Here is an 18,055-nt window from a genome sequence, read left to right as displayed (position 1 = left end):
TTTTTGTTTTTTGTTTTTTTTTGGCATTGGCTCTCTGGTTTTCCCAACACCATTTACTGAGGAGACTATCCTTTCTTACTATATGTTCTTTGTTCCTCTGCTGTAAATTAATTGTGCATGTATGCATGGGTTTATTTCTGGGCTCTCAATTCTGTTCCATAGATCTATGTATCTATTTCTCTGCCACTACAATGCTGTTTTGATTATTATGGCTTTGTAGTATAGTTTGAAAGCAGGGAGTGTGCTACCTCCAGCTTTGTTCGTTTTTCTCAGGATTGCTTTGGCTATTCGGGGTCTTTTGTGGTTCCATATAAATTTTAGAATTTTTTGTTCTATTTCTGTGAATAATGTCCTTGGGATTTTGATAGGGATTATGTTGAACTTGTAGATTGCTTTAGGTAATAAGGACATTTTGACAATGTTGATCCTTCCAATCTATGAGCACAAGATATCTTTCCATTGATTTGTGTCTTCAATTTCTTTGAACAGTGTTTTATGGTTTTCAGGGTGCAAGTCTTTAACCTCCGTGGTTAAATTTATTCCTAGATATCTTATTCTTTTTCTTAGGATAAATGGGATTGTTAATTTCTGATAGCTCATTGTTAGCATATAGAAATGCAACAGATTTTGACTTATACTGCTTTTGTATGCTGCAATTTTATTGTATTTGTTTATTATTTCTAATAATTTCTTGGTGGAGTCTTCAGGGTTTTCTATACATAAAATCATGACAGTCTACAAACAGTGACAGTTTTACTTCCTTTCCAATTTGGATGCCTTTTCTTTCTTTTTCTTGCCGAATTACTCTGGCTAGTCCACATAGCCTGGCTTTAGAGCTCACACTTTAAACCGCTATACAATATTGTGTTGTACTTTCCATTACTTATATCTTTTTTTTTAAGTTTATTTTTCATTTTATTGTTTATTGAGGTATAGTTGGTTTACAGTATTAAGTTTCAGGTGTGTAGCACAGTGATTCACAATTTTTAAAGGTTATATTCCATTTATAGTTATTATAAAATATTGGCTATATTCTCTGTGTGGTACAGTAGATCCTTGTAGCTTATTTTATATATAATACTTTGTACCTCCTAATTCCCTACCACAATCTTACCCCTCACCCCCTTCCCCCTCTCCACTGTTAACCACCAATTTGTTCTCTCTGAGTCTGTTTTCTATTATATTTGCTAGTTTGTTTTATTTTTTAGATTCCACATATAATTGGTAACATACAGTATTTGCATTACTCTCTCTCTAACTTATCTTATTTCACTTAGCATAATACCCTCCAAGTCCATCCATGTTGTTCCAAATGGCATATTTTATTCCTTTTTTATGGCTGAGTAGTATTCCATTGGGGGGAATTTTTTATATATATATATATAATATATATCTCCACATCTTCTTTATTCATTCTTCTGTTGGTGGATACTTAGGTTGCTTCCATATCTTGGCAACTGTAAATAATGCTGTCATGAACATTGGGTCTTTTGTAGTTCCATGTAAATTTTAGAATTTTTTGTTCTATTTCTGTGAAAAATGTCCTTGGGATTTTGATAGGGATTGCACTGAACATGTAGGTTGCTTTAGGTAATAAGGACATTTTGACAATGTTAATTCTTCAAATCCATGAGCACAGAATATCTTTCCATTTATTTATATCTTTTTGAATTATATACCTCTTAATTTCTTTGTCTGGTTAAGTAATGCCAAATATGTTTCTGACATTTATTGGAGTATGTGATTCTTTTTTCACCCCCTCTCCCCAGGTCTTGGGCTTGCCTTCAACTTGAATCCAGCTTTAACCATGATTGGCAAGTATTTCTACAAGAGGCGACCGTTGGCAAATGGACTGGCCATGGCAGGCAGTCCTGTGTTCCTCTCTACCCTGGCCCCCCTTAATCAGGCTTTCTTTGGTATCTATGGCTGGAGAGGAAGCTTCCTAATTCTTGGGGGCTTGCTATTAAACTGCTGTGTGGCTGGAGCTCTGATGAGACCAATCGGGCCTAAGCCAACCACTGTAGGGAGATATAAGTCTAAAGAATCCCTTCAGGAAGCTGGAAAATCCGACGCAAAAAAGGGGGCAAGTGATGCAAATACAGATCTCATTGGAGGAAATCCGAAAAAAGAGAAAAGATCAGTCTTCCAAACACTTAATAAATTCCTGGACTTATCCCTGTTCAAGCACAGAGGCTTTTTGCTCTACCTGTCTGGAAATGTGCTCATGTTTTTTGGACTATTTACACCTTTGGTCTTTCTTAGTAATTATGGCAAGAGTCAGCATTACTCTAGTGAGAAGTCTGCCTTCCTTCTTTCCATTCTGGCTTTTGTTGACATGGTAGCCAGACCTTCTATGGGACTTGTAGCCAACACAAAGTGGATAAGACCTCGAGTTCAGTATTTTTTTGCTGCTTCTATTATTGCAAATGGAGTTTGTCATCTGGCAGCACCTTTGTCCTCTAGCTATATAGGATTCTGTGTCTATGCGGGATTCTTCGGATTTGCATTTGGGTGGCTCAGCTCAGTATTGTTTGAAACGCTGATGGACCTTGTTGGACCCCAGAGGTTCTCCAGTGCTGTGGGATTGGTGACCATTGTGGAATGCTGTCCTGTCCTGCTGGGGCCACCACTTTTAGGTATAGTATGTCTCCCTATTTCTATGGTTCTAATAACATAAAACAGACGATTAGGAAGGTGACAGAAAGCAGGAATCAGTGAGCTGCTTGACAGTCGATCTTCGCTTCTGTACCCCCAGTGCTGGCACAATGCTTGGTACAGCGTAATTGCTCAAATAATAGAACTGAATTAAAGTGAATCATCAAGCTGAAAGAGGGATAAAAAACTATTACACACTTAAGTATGTATAATAATTTTTCCTGATAAAAAAACTAACCTGTTTATTGTAGAAAAATGTATGTATAACCACCTTTAAAATACTGTTGGTGATTTCTTTTTAATTGTGGAATTTATTCAGCAGTAATATTTAAAATAATAACAATAGGTACCAGGTGAGGGCTCACAGTATACCAGGGACTCTCCTAATCTTTTTCTGTATTTTGTCATATATTACAAGTGTGTGATGTCAGACTATTATTGTTCCTGCTTTATAAATAAAGAAATAGAGGCTTCTAAAAGTGAAATAACTTGTCCAAGATCACACAGCTAGTAAGTGACAATAAAACCTGATGTATTATTCTCTTAAGAATGCTAATGGTTTACATTTTAAAATTATTATTAATACAGAATGCAACCATAATTTGGACTTCTGGATGTGAGTCATGCTTTTGAGATTATGCACTATAAAGTAAGGAAGGATACATAACAGAAGATCCACTACTGACCTGTCCACCCTTTCTCTTCCCTATATATACCCAAGGAGATTCCAAATCCTGTCGGTTTTTGCTTCCTAAATCTCTTTCTAATCTGCCCGTTTTCTCTCCATCACAACTACCACTCTTATCCAAATCTCCTATCTTCTATCAGTAGCCTTCTGACTTTACCCATATCCACTCTAGGTGTTCTTCGTCTCTTAGAACACTCCAGTTGCTTCCCACGTTCTTAGGGTGAAGATCAGATTCCCTGCTGTGGCCTACTAGGTCCTGCGTGGCCTGGCCCACCTGTGTCTCCAGCCTCATTTCCCACCACTCAGTTTGCTCTCTGCTTCTCCTCTCACACCCTGTGCTTCCTGCTATCACCTGCCTTTGCACTCGCTGTTCTCTGCCCTGAGCCTTTTCCCATCTCCCTTCTCCTTGATAACTCCTATCCTATAAGTCTTGGCTAAGGTTACACTTTAAGAAAAGGCTTCCTGACCCTAATTGCTGGTCTAAAACCCCTATTTTCTGCCTTCAGACCCTCCTTGTAGCACTTGTCACAGTCTGTGTAGTTATTGGATTAACACTTCTCTTCTCCACTGAGCTGTGGATGTTACCTCCTTTGCTCACCCTTAACTCAGGGCCTAGCAGACCCAGGGCCGTGTGTATATTTAGAGAATCAATAAGTATTGCTGAGTGCATGATGCCCTATGTTGGAAAACCGTATGGAATTATATTTGAATTGGTTATTATGTCCTTTATATGTGTAGGGTTTTCCATAGTTTAATAAATACTATTTTGAGATGCTGATAAATTTTACTATAACAAGGAATTCATGGCCGAGAAAAGTTTGGAAACGCCAAAGTAAATAAGTTTCTTTACTATCGGGTCTAATAAAGCCTTTAATAGAAAAGACTGTGTCATTTCCAAATTTACTTGACTTTGCAAACACTAGGGAGTAACCCTGTAGCACAGAAGTTATGGTGCAGGCCTCAGAGTCAGACTTGCTGGGTTGAATCAGCCAACCTGTTTCATTTACAAGCTTTGTGACCTTGGATGAGCTACTTAAGGCTTCTGTACTTCCCGGTTTTTCTGTTATACAGTGGGGATGATGATAGAACCTTCCTGTTGTGAGGATTAAGCACTTAGAATGGTGGAAAGGTGTTGCCGTTAGTTAATGTTAGCAGAGGATGAGTGTTCACGGGAACGCCCTTTGGGAAATGCTGATGTCAGAGAAAGTGCATTGGCCTGGGAGACTGGAATTAGCTCTATGGCCTTGGGCAAGACTACTAAACCTCTTTTGAGCAACAGATTTTTCCATTGAATATTGAGAGGATTGACTCTAGGTGGTCTCTAGGATTTTCCCAATTCAAATTTGCCAAGATGTAATTACTTTCAAGTTCCTAAAGTTAACAGACTGCGCAGGGCCATCCAAAATCAGTGTGACATTTTAAGTAAAAGATCAGATAATTATGAGCAGTTTCTTTTTAGACTAATTAGTCATTTATGGGCTCATTGAATGTATTCTTAAGCTTTATTTGGGAAAGGGCGTAACTGTCTACCCACATAATTTTTTCTTTTTTTCTTTTTGACATCTTTAGGTCGTCTCAATGACATATATGGAGACTACAAATACACATACTGGGCATGTGGTATAATCCTTATTGTCGCAGGCATCTATCTTTTCATCGGCATGGGCATCAATTACCGATTTCTTGCAAAAGAACAGAAAGCTGAGCAGCAGCAGAAAAAGGAAAGTAAAGAGGAGGAGACCAGTATAGATGTTGCTGAGAAGCCAAAAGAAGTTACCGATGCAGCAGAATCTCTGGAGCCTAAAGGCATAGAAGGAGGCCCCAAGGAGGAGGAGAGTCCAGTTTGAACCTGTGGGGCTGATGGGTAAATGGAGCAGCTCATGACCCCAAATGTTCTATTGGCCTGTGATCTACCAGTGGTGCTCAATGCAAATACTGGACATTTCTGTGGGAATCATACCAGGGGTTCATTGATGGAATTTTTGTTTCACTCCTTACCAGTAGCCTGGGCTAAAAATGTCATAGCCTTTGGGAAGGAAGTGGTTGGAAAAGAATGAGAGAAGGAAGTCGGTTTGTGTTTTTGTTTGATTAAATCTTTGCTTTTAACAGTGTCATGATAATGTGCTGTGATAATGTGATAATAATATGTGCCTTAAGTTTTAGTCTTTAGGGAGCCTTAACTTTTAAAACCATTCTGCTTAATTCATCCATTTTAAGTGTTCTGTTACAAGGAAAAATAACTAGTTTGAGGCAAATCTAAAATTTAAAATTAATCTTGCTTCATTGTTATTTGTAATAATAGTGTCAGACATTGTCACTAGAAGATTTGAAAGTTGGGGTTTTTATAAAATCCTGACTAAAATATTTTCCTAGCATCAATAGTTGCTTGGCATATGTGCCTGCTAGATATATATTTAGGAAATTTAAGGCATAAGACTTTGCAAACATCTTGGCTGTTCTAGATGCAGTGTGCTCATCAGTACACCTCCTCCAGTATCTTTTCTTGGTTTGCTTATTAGAAGCCACGTGCTTGAGAGTTGACTTCATTAAATTACTATTTTTGCTCCCTTTTCCAAAGATAAATTTTGAGTGGTCATAGATCACCGCCCCTTTTGAGATCACATAGTATTCCCCCCCCACTGGAAAAATTAGTATTAAAATACACAAAACTGTGTATTTGTGCCTCCTCAGTAAATTAAACATAGACAGGCATTTCAAACAGCAGCTGAATTCAGCTTAGGTTTTTCCAAAACTTCAGTTAAACTGTGAGACTTGGGATCTTTTGTTGTTGTTTTTCCTGGAATTTTCCCCCTTTGATTCATAGTGGTTCCATTTATATCCACATCTAGCTTAGCACTGTGTGTGAGATAGTCTTTGTGTGTTCAGTTTTTTGGGTTTTTTAAAAAAATATTTGCTAATTAAAGAGACCCATAGAGATTTGGCCCACACAAACCAATAAGGATAAGATTGGGAGAGAAGTTGCTATGTTTGCTTTAATAAGTAACTTGTTTTCTTTTTCTTATAAGGCCTTAAAGAAAATTAATGTTTTGCTTAGAATTATTAGACACATTCTTATTCTTTACATAAACCTAAAGATTTTGTGACCCTTTTCACTTATCTGAAAAGTAGAGAAATGGGTTTAGTGTAAGGATAGGAAGGAGGATGGACCAGAATGAAAACTGTAAATATTTTTTCACCTAATATCTTTTAAATGGTGGCAGGAGGATAATGATAGACAGTCAATAAATTATATTCAGTGCATTTTAAAATATCATTGTAATTGACAGTGTGAAAGTATAGATATAAAACCTTCAGAGGCTGGCTTTTTAAAATAAACTTTTTTTTTTTTTAAGAAACGTTTCTTCTTCCATGTGCTTATTTTCTTGAGGAAAATATTTTGTGTCTTCATTTTTATTATCAAGATTCAATTTGGCCCTTCCTAATGTAAATTATTCAGCTTCTGTGTGTTGGGATTTGTGTATATGGCTTATTTTGATTTTTCTCCTTACCTCTTCTTTAAGGCAACCAGGAGGGGAATTTTTTGAAACGACCTCTCTGAAAGCATTTTGAAACCAGAGCAGTTAATCTTAAGGATACAATGAAAGCTCCCCTTCTGTGCCCAAGTATCATGACAGATGGAGGAGGAATTTTAGTGGAGAAGCCTACTGTGATTGTTGGCAGGCTTGGCTCCAGTTTGGACTCTGCCATTTTCCATGGACTTAACCTCTGTGTACCTGTTTCCCCTTCTATAAAAATGAGGATCACCCTTGAGTAAAGTAATACAAGTAAAAAATGTGAGGTGGGGGGAGTAAACCTGGTGTACGAGATGATTTTTCCCCATCCCAGTTGTTAAGCTACATCCACACATAAGACCCTACTTAGTCTTTTTCCATTAGTTGAATCTTGTTAGTGAAGTGAGGGGTTTTGGTGCAGACTGACCATTTATTAGAAGGAAGTGTTCTGAAGTTGCTGTATTCTGAAGCAAAGTTTAAAAACTGGCTCAAAGCTGGACTAAACAAACCTTTTATTACCCAGTCCAACTCTGACTTTTTCCCACCGAAGATACAAGCTTAAGGGATTTATTCAAGATCAAGTTTGGTAACAGAGCCAACACTAAAACCCGATATAGGCCTACTCTGCCATCTATTCCTTGTTAACAATCAACTAATCCTCTCTGTGTTGCAGTGTTGTGTTCAACACTGGATGCATCTGGGCTCTCTGACTGGACAGTCTGTTGTCCCTTGCTCCATATGAGGACTGACTAGACTTCTTAATTTTATTTCAGTTGACACAGCTTCAGTGGCTGCTTTGGGAGAATAGAGTACCTGCCTGTCTTTGCGTTGTTCCATACTCTGTAAGTCACGGAAAACATACAGCTCTCTAAGTAGTTGTGCCCAAAGAGGCTTGGGACTGTTCAAGAGTATACTCTGAAATAGCCTCCCAATTCATATCTGGAAAATTATTTAAGAAACTGATAGGTTGGACAGTTGTAGATGATCATGATAACAAGGCCATATTATCACATTATAGTCCTCTATTGAGAACTGAAATTATCTTAAACTATTCAAAATAAATAATTTCTACAAAAATATTCAGGAAAGGATGATGCTAAAACAAATTATGGAAAATTCAGGGAGGTATTTTTATCCCCGATTTAATCACATTGATGAATAATCCTCTTATTCTTGGGTTGTGTGAATTTAGTAGTTTGTGCCATAGATTATATATGTCAATATTAATCCTGTATTTTAAAAAGGAAAAAAGTTGTTAAAAGCCATTTAATATATGAGGCAATGTTTTATTATATTGAATTTCAGATTGATAAATTGGGTATTGGTTTATATGAAAAACCTCAGTGTCTGGGTTTTACACCTTCCCTAGCAAATGGTTCACAGTGTAATAAACTTAATTATCAGGCGTGTGCCCCCTGCCCCCTCCTTATGGTTGGAAAGATGAGGAAAGGTTAACAGTAAATTTCCACCTTTGCAACAACATGGCTTGTTTTAATCAGCTCAGGCACTTGAAGAAAGAGGTTAGTGATAGACTTCTGTCACTGTGAAAACTTGATAAGGAAGTGATGGCCTAAACTTGCCTGGCTTGCCCAAATGTGAGAAATTAAGCCAAACCTCCTTAGATGCTTCTAATCCGAAGCATCTAAGGAGGTTTCCAGTACATCGTTCCTGAAACGTGTTCTAGCTTTGTATCCTTTCCCCCATTTAGTCGGGGCCATAGTGACAATCATTCAATTGAGAGTGAGTGGCAGAGTATCTTTCTCCTCAGCTGAACAGCACTGATTTACTTACTTTTTGCTGGCTTTTACCTTGACTTGCTAGAGGAGACTGGAATAGCTAGCAAAGGAATCACAGCCTACCGGTTGCTTAACAATATAGACTGCTAGGGTTAAGCATCAGATGTTTTCTTTTGTAAGGTATTAATAATTAGTACCATCCCCCACTAGGGTTGTCATGAAGGTTAGTTGATATGTGACAGCTTGTGTTAAGTAAGGGCTTAATAAGGGTAGGCACCTGACTATTAAAAAAAAAATCAAAGAAAAGTGGTACCTGGGAAAAAATTGAGCTCTTCTAATTTCCAAGGTGGGTGGAGCCTTACCTGCAGAGGATAGCTCTAAGGGAGTGACTCTTAAAGATAAGACTATTAGCTAAATGATCAAAAACTGTCCTGTTGGATCAGATCCTCCGTTTAGTCTTACAAATGTAGTGGTCTTTGTTTGGAAATGAATGGAAACTAACACCTCATGAGGTTGTTGCATGTATGTCCCGGCTCTTTAAGTAAGGTGGATTTGAATCCCAAAGGCCTTGCTCTTTGTACACTGCCTCCACAAGGAAGACACCTGATTAGTAACTGATAATCTTTTCCCCTCAATATTTGTGATGATTCTTAAAGAGCAGAAATGTAACTAGGAACCAATCATGAGTCCTTTGTCCCTAGCAATGTTCTTAAAGGTAAACTGAAAGATGGATGAGATTTTTATTTTTCTCTATCAATAACATGACTTAAATTATAAATTATCATCAGTTGGTGGCTCAGTAAATTGGTACAACAATATTGGCAAGGCAATTTCATAATATGTGTCAAATACCGTGAATTTTTTTCCCTAAGAATTTTCCCTAAGAATCTTTTCCCTAAGAATTCCAGACTTGGAATTTATATAAGAAAATTGTTCCTTTGAAATCATCAATTTCTTGTATCAATAACTATTGATACTATTGATCTATTGATACATAACTATGGTTATGAAGTCCTTATGATATATTCACAGCACAATGTTAAATGAAAAAAGCAGAACACAAACTACCATGGTGAGTGTGTGTGTGAGCATAATATATACATATGCACATATGCACAGGGGATAAAGGACATACACAAATATACTAATTTTGTGAGCCTGGTAAATTTAGAGGTAACGTTTTTCTATATTTTTTCCACATTCTAAAGTTTCTTGATGTCATGGTTCCTTTTATACTAAAAGAAAATATTTAATGGAGCACATAATACTGGTTTACAGAGAGGAAAAAACAGTACCTTTGATCTAGAAGAGTTCTGGCAAGAGACACATGACTCCTAAGAAAATGAAGCTGATAATTATTACAAACAGGTTTTATTTTTCTGCTTCAAGAATTGCATCTGGTGAAAGGAAGGTGAATGAGATGGAAGTCAAGAGCACAGTGGTCTCTAGCCGTGATTTCGCTGGTGCTGGACCAAAGCTGTAGAGTGTAGAGTCCATGGGCTGCCTGTGTCAACCACCACCAGTGTCTCCTTCCTGAGACAGTGCTCTTGGGGACAGCATTCCTGCAGTTCCCCTTGCAGTCATCATTCAGCTGCAAGTGAATGTTTAACTCAGGAAGCCAGAGCATTCCGCACTTAACCCACGTTACAGTGTTAACGGTTGTCGAACATTATCTTACTGAGATCAGCATCAGAAAACAATACTATGATGTCACAAAAAGTAGAATTTGCTTGCCCGAGCAGCTATTTTAGTTTCTTTACTAACAGGTATTTACTGGACCCTTACTAGTTCCCCAAGCATTGCTCTAGGCTTTGAGAATCCAGTCATGAACAAAATGTCTTTCTATGCATCTTACCTTCTAGTAGGGGAAAGCAGACAGTGAACAGTAAGTTATAAGGAAAACAGCAATATTCAGAAAAGAGCAGTGGACATAAGATCAGCCTTCATTAATTCACCTAAGTAGTATTTTTTTGAGCATCATCTATGTGCCTATTTCCTAGATAGAAGGGATAACAGTGATCAGAATGCAGTTCCTGGCACCCCCAGCTCCTAGTCTAGTGGGGGAGACTGCGTAGTAAGTGCTGTGATGGGACAGCACATGGAGAAGTCTCTAACCCAATCTCAGGAGGGCCTAAAAAGGACAAAGAGTATATACTCGAGCAAGTTAATTTCTCTGAGCCTCTTTGGTAAGTGAAACATAACGGAATTATTGTGCGGATTGCGAATGTACACTGCATACAGCTGAGTGCATAGTAGGACTGAGCTCATAGTAGTTTTAAAAATTAAATAGTGTCAGTTGTCATCAACCAGAACAATAAAGAACATGCGGTGATATTTGTATAGCTCATCAGAGTGTACAAAGGCCTTTCAAGTACGTTCTCATTCACGCACAATCCTAGGGACGAGGGTATAAATGAAAAACACTGACCCTTCAGCTGGCACCACCCCTCCCCCACCCCTGCTGTCAGAAGGGTGCAAAGCAAGACTGCAGACAGCTCAGCTGCTAGAGCTAAATGTTGTACTGGGTGGAAGTTTGGAAACACGAGAATGAACGAGGTTGAATCCTGGATAATCTTGAAGGGTGAATAGAGACCAAACCAATCACTTGGATCCTGCACCAAAATAAGTAAAATGGTCCTGTCTCCAATGAATTCACAATCTGATTTACAATCCTTTTCCTTGGCTTTGGAATTCATAATGTGATTTCTTCAGTTGTGGGATTTCCTTTCCTAATATGCTTTACTGATTCCAGAATTAAAAGTTTGCATTTCCTGAGCTTACTCTGGCCAGGTCCCAAGAGGAAGTGGCCAGCAGCCATTAAGAAGCCAGGAGGGGAACTGGGCTGGGATTAAAAATCACCTGGTGTGCTGACAATCTGTATGTCTGTAATTATTAAGAGAAGGTTTATAATAATTCTTGTCATTGTGTTTTATCTTTATTTTCCTAACTCATTTTTTTCCCCTTGAGCCTAAAAGAAAAGTGCCTGGGTACTTTTGTGTCAGGCCCTATTTCCATATGCTTTTCAGAATGCGAAGAACCCTTTTCCTTTTAAATCCCAAGTACTATCTTGTTTCTCAAATGCTAAGAATGAGCATAAACAGGCCTGCAGTAGATGGAGTTCTGAGCTTTGGAGGGCTCTAAACTACCTGCGTCCCAGCCTCTCCCCATTCCCACCTCCACGTACCTCATCGGTTGCCCGAATGTATAGATTGAACTGCTGTACATACTGTTTCTCCTTGCAAATGCTTTTCCTTTTTCCCTGCCATAGACTTGGTTTTTAACATCCTCCCTGTCTCTTCTCACCACCTCCAATGCAGCCTCAACACTGCTTCTAAAATGATTTTCCTAGGGGCTTCCCTGGTGGCGCAGTACGGGTTCGTGCCCCGGTCCGGGAGGATCCCACATGCCGCGGAGCGGCTGGGCCTGTGAGCCATGGCCGCTGAGCCTGCGCGTCCGGAGCCTGTGCTCCGCAACGGGAGAGGCCACAACAGTGAGAGGCCCACGTACCGCAAAAAAATAAATAAATAAAATGATTTTTCTAAAAAGGCCAGATTTTCAGCTGCTTTTATAACTTCAAATAAAGGCAATAAAGATAAAAATAATAAAACTCATCTAATCACTCACTCTGCTTTAAATCCTGTAGTTTGAGGATAAAGTCCAAACTCCTTAGCCTGACCCATAGGGCCCTTCTTGATGAGCTCCCACATAACTCTGCAGTCTTCTTCTGCCAATACTCAGCCCACACCCCGCTCTCCAGCCCAGGTGAGTTTCTTTTTCTTCTTAATTAATTTATTTTATTTATTTATTTTTGGCTGTGTTCGGTCTTTGTTGCTGCGCGTGGGCTTTCTCTGGTTGCGGCAAGCAGGAGCTACTCTTTGTTGTGGTGCACGGGCTTCTCATTGCAGTGGCTTCTTGTTGCGGAGCACGGGCTCTAGGTACGCAGGCTTCAGTAGTTGTAGCATGCAGGCTCAGTAGTTGTGGCGCACGGGCTTAGTTGCTCCGCAGCACGTGGGATCCTCCCGGACCAGGGCTCGAACCCGTGCCCCCCAAATTGGCGGGCGGATTCTCAACCACTGCACCACCAGGGAAGCCCCAGGTGAATTTCTTAGTTCCTTAAGTGCAGGACCTTATTTCAGACTTCCCTGCCTTCCTACATGCTGACTTCTGCCGGGAAACCCCTCCCTCCTTTCTCCTCTGTACCAACTCCTATCCACCGTTTGAAACTTGCTTCATGTCTCCTTTTACCAGGAGGACTTCTCTGATTCCCCAATTTGTTTTTTTTTCCACTGATCTGTTTTGTTCTTTTAATTGAATGAATGATTCTTTAAATTCTATAGTGCTTTACAATTTTCAAAAGTTTCACACACATGATCTCATATAATCCCATAGCAACCCTTTTTCTTCCTCCTACACCTATATTGCCCCTCTCCCCACTGGTAGCCACTAGGTTCTCTATATTGTGAGTCTGCTTCTTTTTGTTTTATTCACCAGTTTGTTGTAATTTTTACATTCCACATACAAGTGATAACATATAGTATGTCTTTGTCTGACATTTCACTTAGTATAATGCCCTCCAATTCCATCCATGTTGCTGCAAATAGCAAAATTTCATTCTTTTTAATGGCTGGGTAGTATTCCATCGCATATATATACACCCACTTCTTTACTCATTCATCTGTTGATGGACACTTCGGTTGCTTCCATATTTTATGTATTTATTGGCCACACCACACAGCATGGGGGATCTTAGTTCCCTGACCAGGGATCAAACCCAAGTCCCCTGCAGTGGAAGCACAGAGTCTCAACCACTGGACTGCCAGGGAAGTCCCCATATCATGACAATTGTAAATAATGCTGCTATGAACACTGAGGTGCATGTATCTTTTCAAATTCGTGTTGTGTTTTGTTTTGTTTTGTTTTTTGGATATTTACCCAGGAGTGGAATTGCTGGGTCATATGGTAGTTGTATTTTTAGTTTTTTGAGAAATCTCCATACTGTTTTCCACAGTGGCTGCCCCAATTTATTTCTGAGTGCCTTTATGGCGACAGTGCAGTTAGAATATGAATCTTAGTGTCAAATCCCAGGTCTCTGGGTACAAAGTCCAGACAGACCACTTATTAACTCTGGGTCCTTAAGCAAGTTACTTAACCTCTAGGCCTCAGTTCCTATATCTGTAAAATGGGACGAATAAATAGAACTTACCTTATAGGGTTGCTGTGAGGGTTAAATATGACAACTGTAAAATCTTTAGCACACTTCCTGACACAGAATAAATGCTCAGTACATATTATCACTACCTCTGTCATAGTTTTTACCACTGAAACATAATTTGCAAAATGGTAAAATCATGACTCATACAGAAATAAAATTAACATGTTTATATAACTCATTAATTAAGGAAAGAACCAGTATAGACAACTAATGAGAACATACTGTATAGCACAGGGAACTCAATGCACTGTGGTGACCTAAATGGGAGGGAAATCCAAAAAGGAGGGGATGGATGTATGTGTGTGGCTGATTCATTTTGCTGTACAGTAGAAACTAAGACAACATTGGAAAGCAACTATACTCCAATAAAAATTAAAATAAAATAAAATAAAATGTAAAAAGACACAAATATCTATATTTAGAATTTTCTATTTCTTACTCTTAACTAAAATAAGTAATTGAATTGGAAAAAAAAAAAGGAAAGAACCAGTAAGATTTTACAACTTTCAAATGAGAATTGGACTTATGGAGACTTATTCTCTACTGGACAAAACTCATTTGCATTGCCACGAACAGGAACAGTTTGCATCACACATCATGATGGCAGGAAACATCTGCGCCATCATCAGCCCTGTGCAAGTTAACGTCCATCACAGCAAAGTTATAAAACAGCCCAGCGAAAGATAATCAAATGTGCAGTTAGTTCCCTAGAGAATCAGACAGCTGGGAATCCTAGACAACTCAGAGCACTCCACTGAATGAACACCCAGTGATCCTTTGCCCATTTAAAGTCTGTCAAGCATCACAGTACACTGTACACATTAGCTTGCTTTTCTAAACCCCTATCAGACTGAGCTTCTTGAGAGGAGAGGGAACCACATGCAAAGTTGTTGAGCCCTTTTGATTTGAGAGACTTGGGGAAGCTTCTGCAGGAGGTGACATCTGAGCTGGGTAGAGAAAGGGAAGGCTACATTTCTCCCAGAGAAGAGCATCCGGAGAGAGCTGTGTGGAGGCATGGTAGAGCTGACCAGCAAGCATGTGTTAAACACAGACCATGTGCCAGGCCCTGGCTTAGGCTGGGAAGATAGCAAAGTGAATGAGGGCCAGTCTCTGTTTGCAAGAAGCTCTGTCCGGTGGGGGCAACATAAGAAAATCAGTGCTTACCATACACTGTGATAAGGACACTAAAATCCAGAAGGTGAACTTCAGGAACTCGAGTGAATTAGCAGCAGTGTTTCCCAAGCCCAGGTCTGATAAAGGAACAAACACAGGAGATCCCTGTGAACCTATGGGCAGCCTCGGAGAAATGAATGAAAATGTGTCTGCGTTCTATACCCTTTGTCAGACTCCCTCCCCTCCCTTCCTACCTTTTGGCTGAACTTCTGCCCGCAGACGTGTGGTGGTGGAGAATTAATGTCCCGGGTACCTCAGATGTCTAGGAATGTTAAGTCCTCATTACAGGGCCGGGCAACCCTGCACGTCTCACAGGCAACTAGCGCATTTAGAGTCATTGACAAGAAAATGGTTTGCACCTGTGCAAAGGCAGGATGTTGAAAGGCACTAATCAACAAGGAAACTCAGAAGACATGTTTTCCCTTGGAACGTCTCTGTGAGGCCAGGAGGATCTGTTGATGCTTGTTACGTGATAGCACTCACTGAGTCTGTTTAAGAAAGAAAGAACGTATACATGAGTGAAGACACCAGAGGAAGATCTGTCCAGGGAGAGGGTCTGGCCCACTGGCTGCCTTGCTCCCTGCCTTCAGATGTAGTCAGCCAAAGACTGGTGTCCTCTAAATACCTGAAGCATCAACCAGCTCCTTTGATTTACTTTTCTCCTCACTGGACAACCTTTTGGCCTCCCCTATACTTTTAGCTGTCTAATAGGAGAGAGCATGCTGGCAGGAACATTCAGTCTGAGTGCCCACCATGTTCTCCCTCTGAATTCTGGTACATACATGAGCCTCAAATGTCTGTCAGACTCTCAGGCTCCATTCAACCCTGGAGGAATGACAAGAACAAACCACTACAAGTTCACCAAGGTGGTGCCGCCCAAGACGGCCTCCGGGCCCGGTGACGCCTCCACCTCGCCATCCCCCTAATCTGATTTTGCACTGGTCGCTTAAGTGTTTCTCCAGACACTGCTGATGGGCTCCAACCCTGGGAACTGACTGACGTGGTGCCCAGACGGCGTGGCTCTCAGCAGCCTCCCTGCCCCACACATCCCACAGCCCCAGCCTTGCGGTCAGTTCCCAGGAACCTGAGCTGCTTGTGCTTCTCAGGAAGGAACAGACACCTTGGGGACCTGCTCAGGACCTGCCATGGGTGTCAGCCCAGCCCACCGCCTAAAAGCTCACCGGGCCTCCTCCCACATCTGGCAACACCAACACATATTCACCAGGCAAGATAGTGCAGTGGGCTCGGGGATCAGAAAGACCTGGGTTTGGAGCCTGGCCCTACCACCCACTGGCTGTGTGGCTCTGGGAAGATCACTTTGCTTCTCTGCGCCTCGGTTTCCCCATCTGTAAAATAAGGATAACAACAGTCGTATCAGCCAGAGTTTAGCACAGGAAACAGGAACCACTCAAGGTATTTTGAGCAGAGAGTGACTTGATACGGGGGGGTTAGGTGCTGATGGGATGGTGGGATGGTTGGATGGCTGGACGGGGGAAGGGAGGAGGTAAGGCTGAGTCTCCAGAGGATCTGCTCCCTCGTCCTCGGCAGGAGGAGAAGGTGAGCATCTGGACTTTATCACTGGCAACCTGAGTTCAAGATACACTGTCGTGGCTGTGACCCAGGGAGCAGGCAGGGCCTCCACTGCTGCTGCCGGGGGTGGGGACCACACACTGGACACCACTGCAGGAAAAGACGCACATCTGTATGATCCTGTTTGCCAGAAGGGAGCAGCCAAAGCAGTAGGAAGGCGGCCTTCGGTTCCCTTCCACCTTCCAAATCCCACATGAGGGATCTCAGCATTGGATCACAATGTGCACCCACCACTCCCAAAGGAGTAGGTCTGGGAGATGATGAGGCTTTAGCTTTCCACCTCTAAAGGACAGGAAACGGGTGGGAATGCACCCTGTGTGCTATTCAGCCATGTGAGGATTAACCACATTTATGCCTGAAGGCACCCTCCCGGGGCCTGGCACGCAGCGGTGTGCTGAATGAAGGTGGGCTCTGGCGAAGTTACAGTGGCCACGGCTACACGCCTGCCAAGTGTCAGCACTGGGCCGGGCCCTGGAGATAAAGCAGTGAACCAGGCAGGGGCACACCCTGAAGAAGGCAGGAGACTCACTCCTCCTCAGGGGGAGCAAAAACTGGGATCACAAAGGTAAATGCAAAAGTAAAGGCGTGGGGGGCACCGGGAGCTGGGAGAGCAGAGAGGGGCACCCAGGCCAGCACTGACAGGGTGCGGAGGGAAGGGGGTGACAGCTTCCCAGTCGTAGCAGAGTCTAATATGGGGCTTGAAGGAGAACTAGAAATTAATCAGACTAAGCGGGAGGAAACGAGGGGGGTGTGTGTGTGTGAGACAATGCTAATCTCCACCTCGAGGAAGCATGTACATACACAAAACCCTGGAAGATAAAGGGTGCTTGGCATTCTCCACGAGTGGACAGTTCAGTCTGACCCGTGCCCAGAGTGGCAGTGGGGATAGTGGGTAAGAAGGGAAACTGGAGAGGAAAGCAGGCGCATGGGGCTTTACATGTCATTTTTTGAAGAATTTGAGCTTTATCCTGTAGGCGATGGGGACTCATAGCAGTGTTTAAACAGGGAGAGGGATCACCATTCTGGTCTCAGTAATATCACTTTGATGCGGTTTGTACAATAGGTTGGAAGCGAGGATTCCAGGTATGATACGGCAGTGGTCTGGGCTGGAAATATGGTTGCTGAGAGGAGGACAAGGGAAACAGCAGAGCAGATTCAAGTGAGTTTAGGAAGAGGCAGAGTGAACTGAGCAGGGTGGGAGTGGGAGCAGGGAGAAACCTAGGGTGGCTGCCAGGTTTCAACATCAGGCACACCCAAAAGGGTGCGGCCCCTATCAACTCCTGGCACTTGATCCTGGGTGGTGCCCACCTACAGGCTCCTGCCTCTGGACTGAATTCACATAAAGTCCCTTCGCTCCCAAAAACCTTCTTGTCTGCATGTAATTCAATTCCAGCAACATTTATTAAGCAGCTATTATGTGCCATGAACCAGGGAGGCTTCTCCCTGCCTCACCTAAGGGAGTTTTAACTAGTTGCCTGAGAGGCTCCAG

At 41.5% G+C, this 18,055-nt stretch overlaps 1 protein-coding gene across 1 annotated transcript in view; it reads left to right on the top strand.

Moving 5' to 3' along the window:
• The window catches only part of LOC136119230 (monocarboxylate transporter 1), a 35,063-nt gene extending 28,260 nt beyond the window's left edge, over positions 1-6,803 (top strand). Inside the window, exons 4-5 of the mRNA XM_065872658.1 lie at positions 1,770-2,636; positions 4,913-6,803. Coding sequence (XP_065728730.1) covers positions 1,770-2,636; positions 4,913-5,190 — 1,145 coding nt within the window. The 3' untranslated portion in view covers positions 5,191-6,803. The remainder of the gene's footprint in view (positions 1-1,769; positions 2,637-4,912) is intronic.
• The last annotated feature ends 11,252 nt before the right edge of the window (positions 6,804-18,055 follow it).

This window comes from Phocoena phocoena, chromosome 1 (assembly GCF_963924675.1).
Source record: "Phocoena phocoena chromosome 1, mPhoPho1.1, whole genome shotgun sequence".
Lineage (NCBI taxonomy): Eukaryota > Metazoa > Chordata > Mammalia > Artiodactyla > Phocoenidae > Phocoena > Phocoena phocoena.
Note: the sequence above shows the minus strand (reverse complement) of the source record. Positions and strands in the feature narration are given on the sequence as shown.